The sequence below is a fragment of the Papio anubis genome, chromosome 13 (assembly GCF_008728515.1).
Source record: "Papio anubis isolate 15944 chromosome 13, Panubis1.0, whole genome shotgun sequence".
Lineage (NCBI taxonomy): Eukaryota > Metazoa > Chordata > Mammalia > Primates > Cercopithecidae > Papio > Papio anubis.
The window spans coordinates 78,690,659-78,709,089 of record NC_044988.1 but is presented as its reverse complement, the minus strand read 5'-3'; the positions used below and the strand labels follow the sequence as shown (position 1 = coordinate 78,709,089).

The following is an 18,431-nucleotide window of genomic DNA, read 5'->3' as shown; positions in this document are numbered from 1 at the left end:
CGTACTCCATATTTGAAATTAGCCCTTTTTTAATGGAAAAAGCTATGGTTGAGTGAAAAAATGCGTCACTTATGGAAGAGAAGCAACTTACATACATTGACTTTGTCAAAGGGAAAATTTAATTTGTTTTTGAAAAATGTTGTAGGAGGTTTCCCCTGTACCCTGCATTTTCGAGTAAGATTTTTTATACCTGATCCCAACACACTGCAGCAAGAACAAACCAGGTAACAATATTTTTTTAAAGTTTTCTATTTAGTGTATAAAAATGAGTAACCACTAAAAATGTACTCTTCATTTTATTACTATGGCCAAATAACTTCATTTGGGTGTAACTGCACCAACAATGATGATCCAAGTAAAAATTTGGGGTGCACATACTGACATTTTAATCAGCTAATGAGTTTTCAGTCTTGGGCCTGCTTCTCTTATCTCCTGATTTGGTGCCATTCCCAGCATACTCCCATCTGCCACCTCCTACCTCTCCCACCTCCTTCCACCTCCCTGGCCTCTGCTGCCTGCTGAACACTCTGTGCTCAAAGGACGAAAAGTCATTTTCTACCAATGTAGGCAGGATGTAGAAGACAAATTTGTAAAATAGTCATCCACAGGTCAAACAGCGTGATGTCTCTGAAGAGCTAAAATCGAGGCTCTTGAAGATAACAAGACATCTCTTGTTATAAGAATTTCCTTCCTTTTTTTTTGTTTTGAGACGGAGTCCCTCTCTCTGTTGCCCTGGCTGGAGTGCAGTGGTGCGATCTTGGCTCACTGCAACCTCTGCCTCCCAGGTTCAAGCGATCCTTCCACCTCAGCCTCCCAAGTAGCCAGGATTACAGGCAGGTACTACCATGCCTGGCTGATTTTTTTTTTTTTTTTTTTTTTTAATTTTTAGTGGAGATGGAGTTTCACCATGTTGGCCAGGCTGGTCTCAAACTCCTGACCTCAAGTGATCTGCCTGCCTCAGCCTCCCAAAGTGCTGGGATTATAGGCATGAGCCACCAGGCCAGCTTTGTTATAAGAATTTTCTATCAGATCCCCAGTTTGCAAGAGGTAGAAAGGAGAGCAGGCTTGATTCAACTTGTCTTCTCAGTGAATCAGCAAGTGCAGGAAATATGTGAACCAGATAAGGGAAAGAGGGCTGTGATAGGAGTTGTTTACGCCTCAGGGCTTGGAGTCTCCCGACCCTGGGCTGGTACGTGGGTTTTTCTGGGTGTGGGGGACAGAGTATTTGGAATGGAGGAGGAGAGTGTCGCACAAGAAAATTGTTGCTGTTTTAACACAGACTGCACAAACAAACTTTCCCTCCCCTGTGGCAATGTTAAGCCCTTTTATTATTGATCCATTTATTTTTCTTAGGGAGGGAAGCTATTTCACCAGAAAAAAAGCAATAGATGCTTTATTGAATCCTGTTCTACATTCATCGTGGCCAAAAGACATAATCAAGGAGGCAGCATTAACTCAGGCACAGAATGCTGTCTTCTTTATTTTTTTTTAGTAGTAATTACATCACATTTTAACTTGTAATACGTTGAAAGGCCAAATATTAATCTGTTACTGTATTTTGCCTTCTTTGTGTACCTCCTCCCTCTACTATAGCAGACATTGGGGATTTGACTGTATTTTTTATTATATTACATTTTAAGCCAGTGTCCAAGGTGTCTGGTATGACACATCAGGTGACCACACAGAAGCACGTCCTGTCCTCTGAGTTTTCTCCATACCAGCTCTTTATGCTGATAAACTGGGGATGGGATAGAAACACTCAGCCCAGCAGGTTACTTCATAAGCTGACGGACACAGAGCTGGTGATGGAATCTATAAGAATGTGTTTGAAATGACCCTACCAAAGTTTCCTCAGGCCGGTGCTAAATAACACGCTCTGGGTCAGGCATGGTGGCTCACACCTGTGAGCTTCCCAGCACTTCAGGAACCCAAGGCAGGAGGATCACTTGAGGCCAGGAGTTTGAAACCAGCCTGGGCCACATAGCGAGACCCTGCCTCTACAAAAAATAAAATTTGACAAAGTTGTCAGGTGTGGTGGTGCATGTCTCAGTGTCTCAGGAGGCTAACTAGGAGGATCGCTTGAGCCCAGAAGTTCAAGGCTGCAGTGAGCCATGATCAAGCCATGTACTCCAGCCTAAGTGATCGACTGAGACCCTATTGCAAAAAAAAAAAAAGCTCTGTTGAAGGGATGTGTTAAAAACAACATGAATAATACATGTGTGTTTACATGTATATGTGTCTTTTATATATATTATATGTAATGTGTGTGATTATATATGTACATGTGTATGTGTGTGTGGTTCTAACCAGTGGGGTTTTTTAAAAATCACAACTCCATAGTAAAAATATATTTTGTTTCAGAATACAGTATACATATATAAATTACTGAAGAAAACGTTTTATAAAACTATAGTAAGTACCAAGTACTCTGAAGTTTTCTATTCTGTTTTATTTCCCTTTTTTTTTTTTTTTTTTTTTTTGAGACGGAGTCTCGCTCTGTTGCCAGGCTGGAGTGCAGTGGTGTGCTCTCAGCTCACTGTAACCTCTGCCTCCTGGGTTCAAGCGATTTTCCTGCCTCAGCCTCCCCAGTAGCTAGGACTACAGCCATGAGCCACCAAGCCCAGCTATTTTTTGTATTTTTAGTAGAGATGGGGTTTCGAGGTGATGGCCAGGATGTTCTCAATCTCTTGACCTCGTGATCTGCCCACCTCAGCTTCCCAAAGTGCTGGGATTACAGGCGTGAGCCACCGTGCCTGGCCTTACTTGCTTTTTTTAAAAAAAATGCCAACTGTGAGCCATTAAATTGATTGTACAACCAACTGGGAGGTTCCAACCCCAAGTCTGGACGGCACTGCCTAAACTAGTGATTGCCACCTGTCTCCTGCTCCTCATAACACTAGAGCCCCAGGTTTGTGGCATCCACTGGGCACATTAGAGCCCTCCAGAGGCCGAACTTGAGGGAGAGGATTCCTACAGCCAGCGCAGCCCAGGAGTTTGTCTACAGGGCCCACGCCGGCCATTGGCCATCCACTTCCATACCCTGTGGAAGAGAAGCCCACTTCTCTGGAAGCTGACAAAATCTTCCTGCTGAGCCTTCCTGTCTTTTGAGGGACATCTGTGGAAATGTAGGGCATTCATGATGGAGAGAAGCCTTGGGCACAAATGAAGGCTGCCTTCAGGTCTCCAAAGAGTAGTCATGGGAGAAGGGGAACTAGATGTGCAGGATCATAGAATTGTGGCCAGTGGGTGGAGGCTACAGGGAGGCAGATTTTAGTGCAGAATGAGGAATAAACAGTGTGTGTGTCTCTTCTAAAATTCACTGGTTCATAACCGGTACCCCCCATCCCCACCTTCCATCTTAAGAAGGGTGGTATCCCATTGTGGAGTAGAATGTAACTATGACCTTCTGGGATTTCGGCACCAGATTTCTCTTAATGCAACAGGAGCCATGGTGGTAGCCACCCCCATAACTCTTACAGAGCTGGTGGGCCACCAGCGCTGCCAGATATATATATATATGTTTTTGAAACAGGGTCTTACTATGTTGCCCAGACTGGCCTCAAACTCCTGGGCTCAAAGGATCTTCCCTCAGCCTCCTGAGTAGCTAGGATTATAGGCACACACCACCACGCCCAGCTGCCAGATCGTCTTATCTTGGACCAGGCTTCTACCATTAATTCATATGCTTTAAAAAAAAAAAAAAAAAAAAAACTTAAAAGATTTTACCTGTATTCCTGGCACATAATATCTTACCCCAGCTTTGTAGTTTCTGTTTAAGGAAATTCCCTCTGAAGGAAATTTTAGCTCTCAAGAATCAAAGAAGGTGTATAGAGGTGGTAGCTGTTCGTTTTTGTTTGTTAGGGATCTAGGCAGAGAGGTCATTACATTTTTCTGAAGTTGAGGTCACGGGTAGGGTACCCACAAGAGAGGTCATTACATTTCTGAAGTTAGGCATCCCAAGCATCTCTTCTAAATAACTCTCCTGTATTCTAATTGTTAAATAAATGTCTTCTTCATTGTGAGCCTCCATAGCTGCTATTTCTGATAAATTTAGATCATTCTTTGCAAAATTTTATATTCTGGCAATCTCAAAATGAGGCTCCTTCAAGATTCCTAGGAAGTCTCCCAAACTTGGGTCGGATTCCACTATTCTGGTTTCTTTGTGTATGATGCCACAGGGTTGACTCAGAAACTTTGCTCAATATATGACAAGGCAGCATTTGGTGAGTGGTGATCTCCATGTTTATCTTCTCATTTATATCCCTAGGAAGACATACTGATTAGCTGAGCTTGTCAGTGAAAGCCCAGATTCACCATTGGTTTATCTATAACTCTCCTTTCTCTTTTTTTCTCTCAGTAGCACTGTAGGAGGAGAGAACACTTAATTCTGGTTGAATGTCAGCTTGGATAAACATAGAAACAAACTAGAAAGAAATGATGTTCTCCTAGGTGGAAAAGATGGAGATTCCAATACCAAATAGGTGTGAATCAGCAAATGTATGTTATACTGTCTCTCAAGGCCAGGTGTTCAATACATTGTGGGTAGTTAATTATAATCAGAGTAATAATATCAGAGTTACGACATGGATCCTAAGCTTTTTAGCCATTAAACATATAAGAAATTTGTAGCATAGTGAGTTTTTTAAATAACATGATCATCCAGGTTAAAATAAGACACACTGACCTCACATATCCTATCTGAGCTTCGATTTTGTCATCTGTAAAAATGGAGATAGCAGTACCTACCTTACAGAGTTATGAGGCTGAGATAAGAGGGAAAGTTACAAAGTGGTACCAGGTACACAGCCCAGAACTGTGCACATAGAAGGCTGTAATACTGTTTGAAGCATTCCCATCTCAAGCCAGTTCCCTGACCTTTATAAATTTGAAGGAATAATGAAACTGATTTGTTTAAATTGTCAAAATTATTTCTCTCCTGCTCCTGTGCACTTCTGCCCTGTCTATATTAGATTTCAAGAGATTTCCCTTTTGTCATCTTGGCCAGACACTGGAAAGTCTATCCCGTTTGAATGGGGGTTTATAAAAGCATGGGAGCTAGTGGCCAAGTGTCACATGTATGCCGCATCCCTAAATAGAAGTCTCCCCAGGGCGCTTCCTGACCTGTGCAATGCTGCCGACGGCCTCCTTTCCCCACTCCCCAGGCAGAGGAGCAAGTCACAGGCCGAGGGGCCTGCCATGACTTGCGCACAAAACAGGTCTGGAGTTTGGAAGTTACATTTGCTGGTTGCCCAGAGATGAGTGCAGAATTCAGCTTGGAGGTCTTGGAAACTTCTAGTTGACTGATGTTTATGCTTTTGCTGATGCACCCACAGTTCCTGGGACACAGGATAATGCTCAGCTGGGGGTCTGTACCCCAGCCAAGGAGGTGTGTTCCCAGACTCCCCTCCTTTTAGCAACTTCATGCAGATGGAGCTTGGGTGGATGGATCCCGGCACGGTGTTCAGAACAGTGGCCCTGCCGGTGTGTGGGCACTGCCTGTGCAGAGCACCTGTGGTTTCTGGTCCTCGAGGGCAGGGGCACTCACTGACAGCGGAACCCACAGTACCAGCCCATTTTTGGTGGGCTGTTTCCACCCCATTCATCCCTGCTCAGCTCTTCATAGGACAGCCTGTGCTGGCAGAAAATTGCCCCCACCAGTCAAGACGTAGGGTATCAACATGAGCCATGAGTAATGACAGGGCAGCTTCGCAGAGCGTAAGGTAGCACCTGATACCTTGGACCAAAACTGTATTTTTATGTGTCTTTCACATGTACAGCTCTTGTCTTTGACTCATCAAACTTTCTTTTTTTTTTGCTTATTTCAGTTTGAGTATGAATTAATGAAAACAATTGTTTCATAGGCACTTGTATTTCTTACAACTGAAGATGGATATTTGTGAAGGAAGGTAATGAGAATTTTACATTTTTCTTTTCCTGTTAGGCTAGCAAAATTCCTGGTTTTAATCTAATGAGTGTTTATTTCTGGTAACAATATCAAATCTAAATGGAGTGGATGTGGAAAGCATCCTGTACAGCATTAGGCTTTGGACATCTGTTTTTATTATTCCTGTCTTGGCTTAGAGGGGCTAAGGATTGAAACTTTGTTTCATGTTATTTCGGTTTTATTACAAAGGATGCAGCTATGTTTCTGATAAAGACCTGAGAAATTTTAAAGGGAGGAGGAGACCCAGAATGTACAATGGGCTTCATTCAGGAAGGCAGATCGGGCCTAATTTAGGTCCACTTCTGAGCCCCTTAGTACCCACGGATGACTCATTTTCTCTCTGGGAAGCTTTTTGCTCATCTGCCTATCATTCAGTGCTTCTTGTGTTACCAAGACCATCTCAGTGACTAGAAGGGAGAGGAAATTCCAAGCCAGTGGTCCCTGAGCTACCTCGTTTTCTTGACTGAGGGAAGAAACTGCAGCAGGTAAACTGGTGGGAAGAGCATAGCTTATTCCCAGTCTCTTCACCGCGCCCCCAACCCCTGTGAGTTTAGCCCTGGGGAGGAGGGTCTTCAGAGGCTAGCAGCATGCTGTACCGTGAGGGAGTTGGAGTCTCACTGGGGAAATGAGACCATATCCCATGAAACAATTAGGAAACAATTAGAACCAATATGGGCAGTGGAGACCACAGTTGTCATAAGACTTCAGGAGCCCCTGCTGGTGTGAGCTAGAAAAGTCTTTGTAGATTGCTGGGATGAGCCAGAATTGGGTTGGGTAGAGAAGCGAGGAGGTGGATTTCCCTGGGCAGTGAGAAGACACCCCACCCCCGACAGCCCCACTTGGAAACCACATGCTGAGAGCTTACAGGAGAATAGAGAGGGCTGTTCGTGTCCTATGTAGGCGGGCATCTTACATCTAGCAGGCAGAAGAGAACTGTTGAAGGTTTTTAAGCAGGAAGGATGTGGCCATATCCACAAAGATAGTATCAGTGTGCACAAGGGAAGACTGAAAGAGGCCAGGGGTGGTTCAGTCTGGATGGAAGGGAATGGACAGCCTTCAAGGAAGCTGTTTTAGCATCCAGGCCAGAGACCTGGGGGCATAGCAGTGAAGTTTGTGGGGAGAGGAGGTGGAAAGATAGAAACAAGAGACACCTTGAGGAAAGGATTTCCAGAGCCTGTTGACTGTTGAGCAGTCATAGAATTATAGAATTCTCATCACTTAGCTCATCCTCCCATTCAAGGTAGGAATGATTCACTTCCCCAGCACAATCTGCAGGTCTTTGGCCTTCTGCTTGATCACCCCCAGTGAGGGGGAGCTCACCCTTTCATGAGGCAGCATTTTTACATTTTAGGGTAACTCGAGGTTGAAATTACCAACCCCTCTCCTGGGTCCACGCTGTCCTTAGCAGCTGTGGAAACCCATTCTGTCCTTCTGTTCTGCACACACAGTCTTTTCCACCGAAAGTTTACAGTCCCCTTTTATGAGACAGGCACTGAACTGTGCTGGCCAAATAAGGCCAGGGCTTTGCCTCCTCAGGAGCTTTTAGTCTAACTCTCCAAATACTGGAAATGGGTTGTCTTCAGTTTTTCTTCTCCAAACAAAATGCTCCTTGTTATCTCCATGTGAGTCAGGGCAAATCTGTTGAGGCCCACATCCTGGCTTAGATGTCTGGCCCTTGTCAGGTCCTTACCACCTCTCTGAGGAGAGGGTCTCTGCTACCGAACGCTTCTCCGATGTGGATCGGGCTATTTGTAACTGTGGGTCTTTTGACAGGCCCAGTGGAACATACTGAGCACTTTTCCTAAGTGTCAAGTTGTCCCGACTTGTTTGAGCTGTCCATGGTAGCAGGCACTCAAGGTATCATCTCCTTCTTTCCAAGATGGTTGATCTCGTCCAAGCCCTTCACTCAGCAGGTGGAGACCCCGAAGCCCAGAGTGAAGGAAAGGGATGTGTTTAAGGACACGCAGCCGAGGAGAGCAGAACAGAGGCTTCTGGTGTTCCCTAGTATGTATTTGGAACACCATTCTTTGGAAATGTTTTTCTGTCTGACTTCTTCATAGGATTGCTTCTTCCGTCTAGAGGGAACCTCCTCTGCCTCTTTTCTAAGTTGTTACTCAAATCATATTTACCTGCTCTTTCTCCAGCAAGGACACTGGCTTAGATTTAATCGAACCCCGTCTTGTTAGGAGAGCAAAGAGCTGATACTCATCCTGTTTCTGCCTGTCCTACCCACGGGCTCTCTAGATCTCCAGATGAACAAACAGATGGTGAGATCCCTTGACCGCATCTGTAACCTTGGGGAGATTATTTGCAAGTCCCAGCAGGAACACAGCGTCACTTGAGGAACGATGGGGGCCCCTCAGATAGGGAAAGTCGTCTTCGTATGCAGCTGCAGAACCAGCACACAGCACAGTGGACAGGAAGTGGAACCCCTGGAGGGCCACATTATCAGAAAGGAGGAGTGATTCCCATCTTGGGTACTTCATGGGCTGCCATAGAAACTCTGTTCTCCACTTCCCACTGGGTTGCTTGGAAGAATGTTTTTAAAGTCTCGCGGGCTCCCAGTGTTGCTGTTAAAGATTCCTCCGTTTAACAGAGATCTCCCCACCCTGCAAGCCCTCTCCTAACCTGTTCTGCCCAGCAGTGACCCCTGCTCCAGGTCTGCTGATGAGCTCCTGCGCAGGCCGTGGAGTCTGCAGTTGAATGCAGAAAAGAAAAGGGAGCAATCAGAGGATTCAAAATATGCCTAAGACAGAGGTGGAGTCATTGGCAGAAACAGGGCACCTGGAAAAGCAGTAAGTTTAAGAGGAAAGGAGAACAAGGCCAACCCAAGTCCATGATTACTAGTGAATGGCACGAAGACTGAGAGACAGACAGATCACTGAACTCTGTAGATCTTCAGGAGGGTAAATAGATAAAGGAATCCGAAGTCATATAATTAGTTACTTTAATTAAGGAATTGCAGGTTTTAAAATTCAAAATACTTTTCTACTGGTCCCTCCTAAGAGGATGTTACTATTTTAGAAAGAGGGTAATCAAGAACCAAAGGGTCATTAGAACTCAGGAATTTAGTTAGAGAGCCCTATGATGAGTCTCCGGTCTTTACTAGAAAGATTTGAAGGCTGCCCATTGATCTCAGAGTATAATTTTTTCACTTTTTTTTTCCTCTTAGAGATACGAGTCTGACCCTTCTTGACCAGCCAAAGCGCTGGTCATCATTAGACCTTTAGCTTCATGGTATTTGTGATGGCTATTATTTTAAACATGCAAAGGTTTTATTTTAAAATTTTTTTAGTGTGTTACATTTACCTTTACTGTCCGAGATTGATTTGTCTCATAAAGTTGCATTTATTACAATTCATGTTCTTTTGTAATGGTTGATCCAAGCAAAGAAAGACACGTGCTGCTTACTACCCATGATCTGTGAATGTTTCAGGCTGTTGTTGGTTCTTGTGACTTCGCTAATATGTTTTTCTTCTGACAGGTTAACCTGCCCTCTTAACTCAGCAGTGGTTCTAGCGTCCTATGCCGTACAATGTAAGTCACAAAGGGAGCATTTCACGGATGGGCAGATTGTTCTGATCAGTGTATGGAGAAAGTCATTGGTTCCTCCTGCTTGACCAAGTCCCTCTTCCCCAGGAATCCTGCTGGACAGCTTATCTCTGGCTGTCCAGATAGTCCTGCTTTTACCCAGACTGGCACTCTCCGGTATCGTGGGGATGCTGGATTAAGGAAGGTGGTTAAGGCGAAAGGAGTGAATGAGCTGTGGTGTGAAGTTTTCTCCAAGGGAGCCCGTCAGACAGTAGATAGCTGTTGCACATTGCATTTTCCAGAACCTTTGCTCAGGCATTTGATCTGATCTTCATACAAATCCCAGTGGGACAAATACTTGTATCAGTCATCTCTTATACACATGGAAACCTAGACCCAGCTAGGTTAAGGAATTTGCTAGAAGTCACCCCTGCTGCTTGTTTGGTGCTACTCTAAAACACTGCTGGGATCTTATGAATTTCTTTTTAGAGTTTCAATATAGCTAATGGATTGTATATTGATCTATACCAGGGCTATTCAATAGAAATATCATGTGAGTCATATATGTAACTCTTAAGTTTTCTAGTACCCTCATTAAAAAGGGTAAAACGAAACAGGAGGTTTTTTATGTTTTATTTAATGCAATATATTCAAAATATTAGCATTTTACCTTAATGTAAAAAGTTATTAGCAAGATATTTTACATTCTTTTTTTTATGCTAAGTCTTTGAAAATCAGTCTGGATTTTACACTGACAATACATCTCAGTTTGGACTAACCACATGTGGCTAGTGGCTACCATATTGGATAGAAAGTCCAAATGGAATTTTCTTCAAGGCTGGTTTAAACTGGAGTAGGAATCCGCTCGTTCAGTCAGCAAAACTTCATCAAGGGCATATTCCCTTCCACGTCCTGCGTGTAGATGCTGGGTAGGCATAATGAAAAGAACCAGATGAGATAGCCAGATGAGAGCAAAATGTCACTTGATAGTAGCAATACAGTTCATCAGCATAGTACTCAGGTAGAGCTGTTTGCAGCTCAAGACCTAAGAAATCTGTACCTTCCCATAAGCCCAAACCATCTTGGCCTGTTACCCTGTTGACCTACTGTGTGGTAGACAGTTAAGGCAGCAAGATGGTCAGGTCTGAGAGCAGGCACTGGTTGAACTACACACTCTGCTCTGGTCTCAGAACAGGCAAAATAGCAAGAGAAGGCTGACCGGGACTGCTGAGGTGGCCCTAGGTCTGCCTACTTCCCTACCAGCAAAGAACAGAAGTGAGGGAGGTGAAGAGCAAGGTGGCTGGACCTGCAGCTTACCCACCCATCTGCATGGAACCAGGAAGTGGAGGGCAGGGGACATCAAAGATGACCACCTGTGATCCTATTCACGAGTAAGATGAGACCCAGAGTTAGTCTCTCCATTGATCCTGCATCTCCTCTTCCGCTAGTGGGAAACTCAAGACAGGTGAATAGGCCTGGGTGGATTTGAACCTTCCCTTCTCCCTACAGTATGCCTGGGACAGGCCCGGCCATGTCATATCCATATGGGAAGTGGCATGGTCACCAGTCAGCTTGTATTCTTATGATCTCTAGACCTTGTGAACTGTGTCTCTGCCAGGCCAATCAGCTGAGGAGACTGAGCTTCCCCATATCTCAGAGCGAGTTTGGTGTTCACAGCCTGAGCTTCAGGTTTATGAGGCAGGAGCACTAACTAGAATATAGGCACATTCAATTTAAATCCTGGCATCCCTGGCCAGGTGTTGTGGCTCACGCATGTAATCCCAGTACTTTGGGAGGCTGAGACGGGAGGATCCCTTGAACCCCGGAGTTTGAGACCAGCCTGGGTATTATGGTAGGACCCTGTCTCTGTGAAAACTAAAGAATTAGCTGGGCATGGTGGCGTGCACTTGTAGTCCTCATACTTTCTAAGGCTGAGGCAGGAGGATCACTTAGTCCCAGGATGTCGAAACCAGCATGGGCAACACTGTGAAACCCCATCTCTACAAAAAATAGAAAAATTAGGTGGGTGTGGTGGTACAGTACCTGTAGTCCCAGCTACTAGGGAGACTGAGGGGGGAGTATCTATTGAGCCCCAGAGGTTGAGGCTGCAGTGAGCCATAATCATGCCACTGCACTCCAGCCTTTGTGACAGAGTGAGACCCTGTCTCAAAAAAAAAAAAAAAAAAAAAAAAAATTCTAATGTCTCTGGTAACCAGTTATGTGGGATTGCCTCTCCAAATCTTGGTTTTCTCACCTGTGAAATTGAGGTAACAAGTAGTTTAAGACAGCTCTCAATATGGCTACTTGGTTCAAATTAAGCAGAAATGTGAAGGTGATCTGTAACTAAAAATTCTTTATTATTGGACCATCCCTGGCTGAGTCATTGAGAATTGGACTGGAGCCATATATGTAGGTCTTGCCTTTTCTACTTGTACCTGCCTGACTTTGAGCTTCTCCAGACCTCAGTTTCATGACCTGACACATGAGGATAGTAAGTGTCTCCTTCAATGGTTGTAGTGAAGATGAAATGAGTTACTGTATGTAAAACTATTAGAATAGTGCATGGCACGTGGCAAGTGTTAGCTCTTACTGCATTTTCATTATCTGCCCAGAAGAAAGCTGTCAGAGAATTGCTTATTGTAAACAGTAAATTCTATTTAGAGTAAAATTTAAGAACCAAATAATTCTATGCCAGGCTTCAGTAGTCAGATTCCCTTCTGCAAAGAACCGATAGAATGGGGGCTAACGAAGTTGTGGGCACCTAAAAAGTACAAACTGGCTTCAGTAGAAATATTAACATTACTATCAAGCTAATAGAATCATGGCTTATCAGGCAAGCAGTTTTAAGTATAAGCTTTTATCCCTCCACCCTCAATAAATATATATATTGCAGAGCATACATTTCTTTAAGATTAATACTTGCACCAGGCATGGTGGTTCATGCCTGTAATCTCAGCACTTTGGGAGGCTGAGGCAGGCGGATTGCTTGAGCCCAGGAGTTTGAGACCAGCCTGGGCAACATGGTGAAACCGTGTCTCTACAAAATATACAAAAATTAGCCAGGTGTGGTGGTACACCCCTGTTGTTCAAGCTACTAGGGAGGCTGAGGTGAGAGGATTATTTGAGCCCTGGAGGTCGAGGCTGCAGTGAGCCATAATTGCACCACTGCACTCCAACCTGGGCAACAGAGCGAGACTCTGTCTCAAAAAAAATTAATTATTGTATATGAAATTACTGGATCAAAAGTTATGCCTACATTTTATGATATATTCTGCTAAATTCTTCCAAGAGAGGCATCTAATATAAAGTCCAGCACAGTGGTTTGCACCTGTAATCCCAGCTACTCAAGACGCTGAGGTGGGAGGATTTCTTGAGCCCAGGAATTAGAGGCTGCAGTGAGCCACGATCGTGCCACTGCATGTCAGCCTGAGCAACAGAGCAACCCCATCTCTAAAAAAAAAAAAAAAAAAACCGTGATCTGCAGGTAAAGTACCCGAAAATACACAATGGTGAAAAATTGTTAATGGCCTGTCAAGGCTTTATGAGGCTCAAAGAATAAAGTATATTTTTTGGAAATATATGTTTATTCCAGAATGTTCCCTGCACCTCTGCCACACAGAGGTCTGCACCAGCCTCATGGTGCACAGATGGATAAAACACATTGCTCTCCCCAAGGAGTCTACAGCCTGTAGGGAGGCAGATGTGGATGATACTAGCGGTGGAGATGGCCACCAGGGATGCACTTCATCCTGCTTGGGGATGGGGGGAGAGCATCTGGGAAAACATCCTAGGAATGACCCCTGAGAACCGTCTCTAAGATCAGGTTGGAGTTGGATGAATAGCAGGTAAAAGACTTTCCCAGTACAACAGCTGGGCAGCTTGAAATGCTGTACGTTGGAACCTGGGATATACCCTCTCTGTGCTGCAAAACATAAAATACTGTCAACCAGAAGAAAGCATGGAACTTAAAATGACAAGGTATTTCCCACATAAGCACTTCCTTTTTTGTTTGCTATAATTAACTTGTATGTGTTGCTTTCTTACAGATAGGAAAATGGATTACTTAGGAGTTTGGAGCATATAGTATAGTAAGTAGGTAAGAGTAGGGACAGTGGTCAGAGTCTAGCCTCCAAATTAGCAGCTGAGCAACTGTGACAGGCCCCTTTGGGTCTGTTTCCTTATCTGTTTAGTGGGGATAAAAAGCATTGCCTATATGACAGGGTTATCATGAGTATCAAGTGGGATGACGTCATTGAAATCGATGTGAAACCGCCCTGTGTTTTGCAAATGTTTGTTTATCACTGTTTAACTTTGTTTCCCCCTAGTGGTTAGCACAGAGCTTTGCACAGAGTAGCCGTTTAGGATTTAAAGGGAAAACCACCCCACAGGGAGGCTCATTGGTTGTGTTCGAAGTTCAGAACGTTTGTCAGCAACTTGCCTAAAGAGAGAACCTTACTGTTCATGTTTGCAGAATGATACCAGGGATGGGACTGTTAACTGGTATGATGGGTAACCTTATTGGGATCCAGGAGGATCTCCATCAGCCAATGAAACCAACCAAGTAAAGGTTCATAGGACTCTACCTTGAGACTCAGGAAAGTCATTTAGAGCATTTGGTTGGCCTTTGGGGACATGACTGCTGTCATCAAATGACCAGCAGCGGCTCACAGGCCTGGTAGGCAGGCTGGTGGGGTGGTAGGATCTCTAACTGGGGTTCAGATCACCTGAGTTCTGATCTTGACCCTGTCCTAGAGGTCTCTTTTCCTTTCCAGACCTCAATTTCTTCACTCTTAACGTGAGGACTTTGAAGGAAGTGATTCTAATGCTTTCTAGCACTTTTCCTCATTGGGCATGCTGTGTCAGAGCATTTAAATGATTTCATGTGAACACACTATGTACGCTTAACCCAGCACAAACTTACCAGCCACATAGCCTTGATGTTTCTTTCCACAACTTGGCCACATTTGACTGACCTTAACAGCCTCTGGTCTAACCTTGACCAAGTCTGCATGCATTGGTCACTTGGCTCTCTGCCCTTTTCCCCTTCCAGAATTGAACTTTTCATCAGCCTCTGTACAGATCAGTTCTGAGCACCCAAATTTCTGAGCACCTACTGTGTGCCATGCCTGGTGCTGGGCCCTAAAGGTGAGTCTGACCCACTCCCAGCATTTGAGGCACAGTGTAGGAAGGAAACAGATCCCTTCGTTATGGTGTGGATCTCAAAGAGCAGCCCTGTAGTGTGAGGGCAGTTAGGTGAGCAAGGCTGAGTGAGACATAACCTTTGCATCTGCCCTTTTTTTTTTTTTTTTTTTTTTTTGAAACAGAGTGTGGCTCTGTCGCCCAGGCTGGAATACAGTGGCGCAGTCTCGGTTCACTGCAACCTCCGCCTTCCGGGTTCAAGCGATTCTCATGCCCCAGCCTCCCAAGTAGCTAGGATTACAGGCATGCATCACCATACCTGGCTGATTTTTGTATTTATATTAGAGACGGGATTTCACCATGTTAGCTAGGTTGGTCTCAAACCCCTGACCACCGGTGATCCACCTGCCTTGGCCTCCCAAAGTGCTAGGATTACAGGCATGAGCTACCACGCCCAGCCGCATTGCCCTTTCAACTTTGTGATGAAATTCACCCAAGCAGCCGCCTGTCTCACCCACTTCCCTTTTGAGATTGGCTACAAAGTATCACCATATCTTTCCCATACTCTGCCCTTGTAGCAGAGAAGGAGTTATTTGATTTGGAAATCTTTGTTGTTGAATTGAGAATCCTCAGAAGCCTCCTGGCATTGCGGCCAGCTACAGGAAGGAATTCATTAAAATATTTGGAAAGATCAGGGCTAGTTTTTTTTTTTTTTTTTTAAGATGAAGTAGAAGCTTTTGTTTGTTTGTTTGTTAAGACAATGGAATACGAGATCAGTTGCCCCATTAGAGCTAGAGATTATCTTCTTCTGTTTTTAGACAAATGGGAAAACTTTGTGGAGAAAGGAAATGGATGTCCTCAGGTCCCATAAGCCTGGTCCTTGGCTCTTCACCTGGTGCCAGCCTTTTTTCCAGTTTCCTCAATGTTCCAGACACCCAAATGGTTTGAGTCCTTGGGGTAGCCATGGACACTTGTACAGGTTGAGCACTGCACAACTCTCAAGAATGCCTATCACATCATAGGCATCAACAATTCAATTCACGTTGGCAGACAACAGTCAAGGGTCTCAAGGGAGCAGTACCATTTGGCCGAGGGGCTAGTCTCAAAGTCACCCTTCCTTTTCCCTCTGCACCTGCAGGTCCCTAATATGATTCCCCTGATAGCCCCAGAATCTCTCTTCATATCTTCTGACTCCCCTTAGAATGTGTCTTTCTCCCTAGGAACTTTGCTGTTGCCTGAGCCCTGACCATTCGTCCCCACTCACTCCCACCCCTTGTCCCTGTGGCCCCTGAGCATACCCTGGTCCCCTTTCTTCCACATCTCCCTGAATCCCAGGTGATGGGTCGGGATGCAGAGAGTGGTCAGGTCTGCATGGCCTCCCTTCTGCCTACACCTAGTTTTTAGAGCAGATTGGTCCAGTGTTATGGTAACCTTGGGGTATGGCAGAGAAAGCCTGCACCGGGCGTGGCATACGAATTGTGGCATTTTCTTTATGGGTTCTCTATCCAGTGACATGAGTGCAAACTGCTGTGCTGACCACAGTATATGGAAGAGGTATGGGATTAGAACAGGGCCTAGGTTCAAACACCATCTCCCAATTTTCTCCCTCTGTGTCCTTGGGAAGAATGAGAATTTGATTGGATCATGTGTAATAGTATCTTAGCCCATAGTGAAGGCTCAGATAAGTGTGGAGTCTGGAGCTAGTGAGAAGCTTCAGTTCGTGTGGTGCAGAACTTACCGGAAAAGTATTTCCAATTAATGTTATTCTGGTGATGCTGTAGATGCTTATAAATACAGACCATATTAAAAAGGCAAAACTAATTATGATTTTCCCCTTATTCTGTCTTGATAGCTCATTTTGGAGACTATAATTCTTCCGTACATCATCCAGGCTATCTTTCCGATAGTCAGTTTATACCCGATCAAAATGATGACTTTTTAACAAAAGTCGAATCTCTGCATGAGCAGCACAGGTGAGGGGGGCTGGGGTGGCCTACTTTGGGAACTTGGGTCAGGTATTTTCAGACATCATATCCCTTTGTGTTTGATGCAGCCTCTTTCTTTTGTGCATGAATCCTCTTTCAAGATGTCGGGGGTTTTTGAACCTTTGAGCTGGTATGGTGGCAGATATATTTGGCATAACTAGCATTTCTGTAAAGTGTAAAATCCAGTAAGAGTTTAGGGTGATGGCTGCTGCATCCTTTTCAGGATGTCATTGAAATCAGTAAATTCCTGAAGGAAATGCCCATTTTGAAATCTGATTGCCCCACCAATGGACTGTACCAAGGTAAACCTCTTAGCAGTTTACCACATTTGATAAAACAAGCTGTTCCTTCAGGTCTTGTTAAACAGACAGACAGATAGACGTGCAGTGCTGACCAGTCTCCTGTGTTCAGTTTGTGAAAAGTGCTCTGCGTCCAAGTGAGGAGCATGAGTCTTCTGCAGTTGCCCCTGCATATTTGTTGCGAGCCTCAGCTCTAACACATATACCCAATTCTGGCTGCTCTTCCCCTTCCTCGTTTCACTTAAAGCTACAGCGGCAGCTGTTCAGTCCGGGTCAAATAAAGGCCACCCTGACCAAGAAGGCCAGCTCTCAAGGGGCTGCTTTCTTCTTGGGAAAGCCATAAAAACAAAGGCCAGGCAACCAAGCGTTCTTTTAAGAAAGCACTGCCAAACCTCTCTCCCAGAATTACTCCCAGGGCAGAAGTCAATGTCCTAAAATAGTACGGGGCCAGTGGCGTTTGAAAGTTTGAGGCCACTGCCAAAAGAAGAGATAAAGGCAGAGAGACCTAAAGATTCCCTACGAATTAGCAACTTGGAATAATTAGGGCAGGGATTCTGAAAGGTAACAGTCTTCTACGTCTGAATACTGAGAGCCCCCTAAAGGAAGTGTTATTTAATTTAAAAACGAGAGGGTTAGAGGGAGTCAAATTCAATGGATAAGAAGAAAAACTTGCTTTAGTAGAATTTAGTATTAGATTGCTTAAGATTGATAACATAAGGCATTTAAATAACCTTACAGAAATAGTATCAAATGTTCTAGATTTTTTAAAATTGGAGATAATGCCCTCTATTTATTGGATGAACTCTGCTTTTTGTCTTTTCTTCTGTAGTGGGCTAAAACAATCAGAAGCAGAATCCTGCTATATCAACATAGCGCGGACCCTCGACTTCTATGGAGTAGAACTGCACAGTGGTAGGGTATGTATTCTTGTTATGTCTTGGATCAAACATTATGTTTTTATTTTAATCTCTGAGACTTTGAAAACTTCTTTGATGAAACTATTTCTTTTTCATTGTAACAGGACTTTAAAAAAGATATTTGGAAGGTTTATTAAGTAATACTGAATTTTTTGTTGGTCATTTGTCCAATTGCTTTTTTTAAATGTTTGCTTTTGTACTTGAAGACTTTCCTTTTGAGAGATTAGGGGCTTAGTAACTGGTAATTTTTGTAAGACCATTTTATATTATGGTTTTAACAGGCAAAAAAATAAGTATAAATTCATTTTTCAAGTGACAGTTTAAGGGGCCAAGATTTCTACTTAATCTCAAGTGCTGCCCAAATTGGAGCTAGTTACTCAAATATGATAGTTTTTTTTTTTTAAGGATTATGGTGGTTTGATTGTGAAAATCAATAAATATTTGAAATTAGTTGTGGCTGTTTTAACAGGATTTACTAACATCTGTCATCTGCCAAGCAATTTCTATGCACCAGTGGATTATTTCCTGTAGTAATACCATGAGTTCTGTGTATTATCATTAACCCCATTTTACAGATGGAGAAACTGATACTGAGGGACTTAACCGAGGTCACACA

At 44.0% G+C, this 18,431-nt stretch overlaps 1 protein-coding gene across 10 annotated transcripts in view; it reads left to right on the top strand.

Annotated features, from left to right (window-relative positions):
• PTPN3 (protein tyrosine phosphatase non-receptor type 3) overlaps nucleotides 1-18,431 on the top strand; it is a 123,257-nt gene that overhangs the window by 43,695 nt on the left and 61,131 nt on the right. For 3 of the 10 annotated variants that reach the window (XM_021927811.2, XM_021927815.2, XM_021927812.2), the window contains exons 5-9: nucleotides 146-224; nucleotides 5,862-5,906; nucleotides 9,429-9,481; nucleotides 16,467-16,587; nucleotides 17,728-17,815. In XM_021927811.2, the coding sequence (XP_021783503.1) occupies nucleotides 146-224; nucleotides 5,862-5,906; nucleotides 9,429-9,481; nucleotides 16,467-16,587; nucleotides 17,728-17,815 (386 nt within the window). Of the gene's footprint in view, nucleotides 1-145; nucleotides 225-5,825; nucleotides 5,907-9,428; nucleotides 9,482-16,466; nucleotides 16,588-16,959; nucleotides 17,460-17,727; nucleotides 17,816-18,431 lie in introns of those variants that run through there. The other 7 variants (XM_021927818.2, XM_021927819.2, XM_021927820.2 and 4 more) reach the window with 6 other exon arrangements.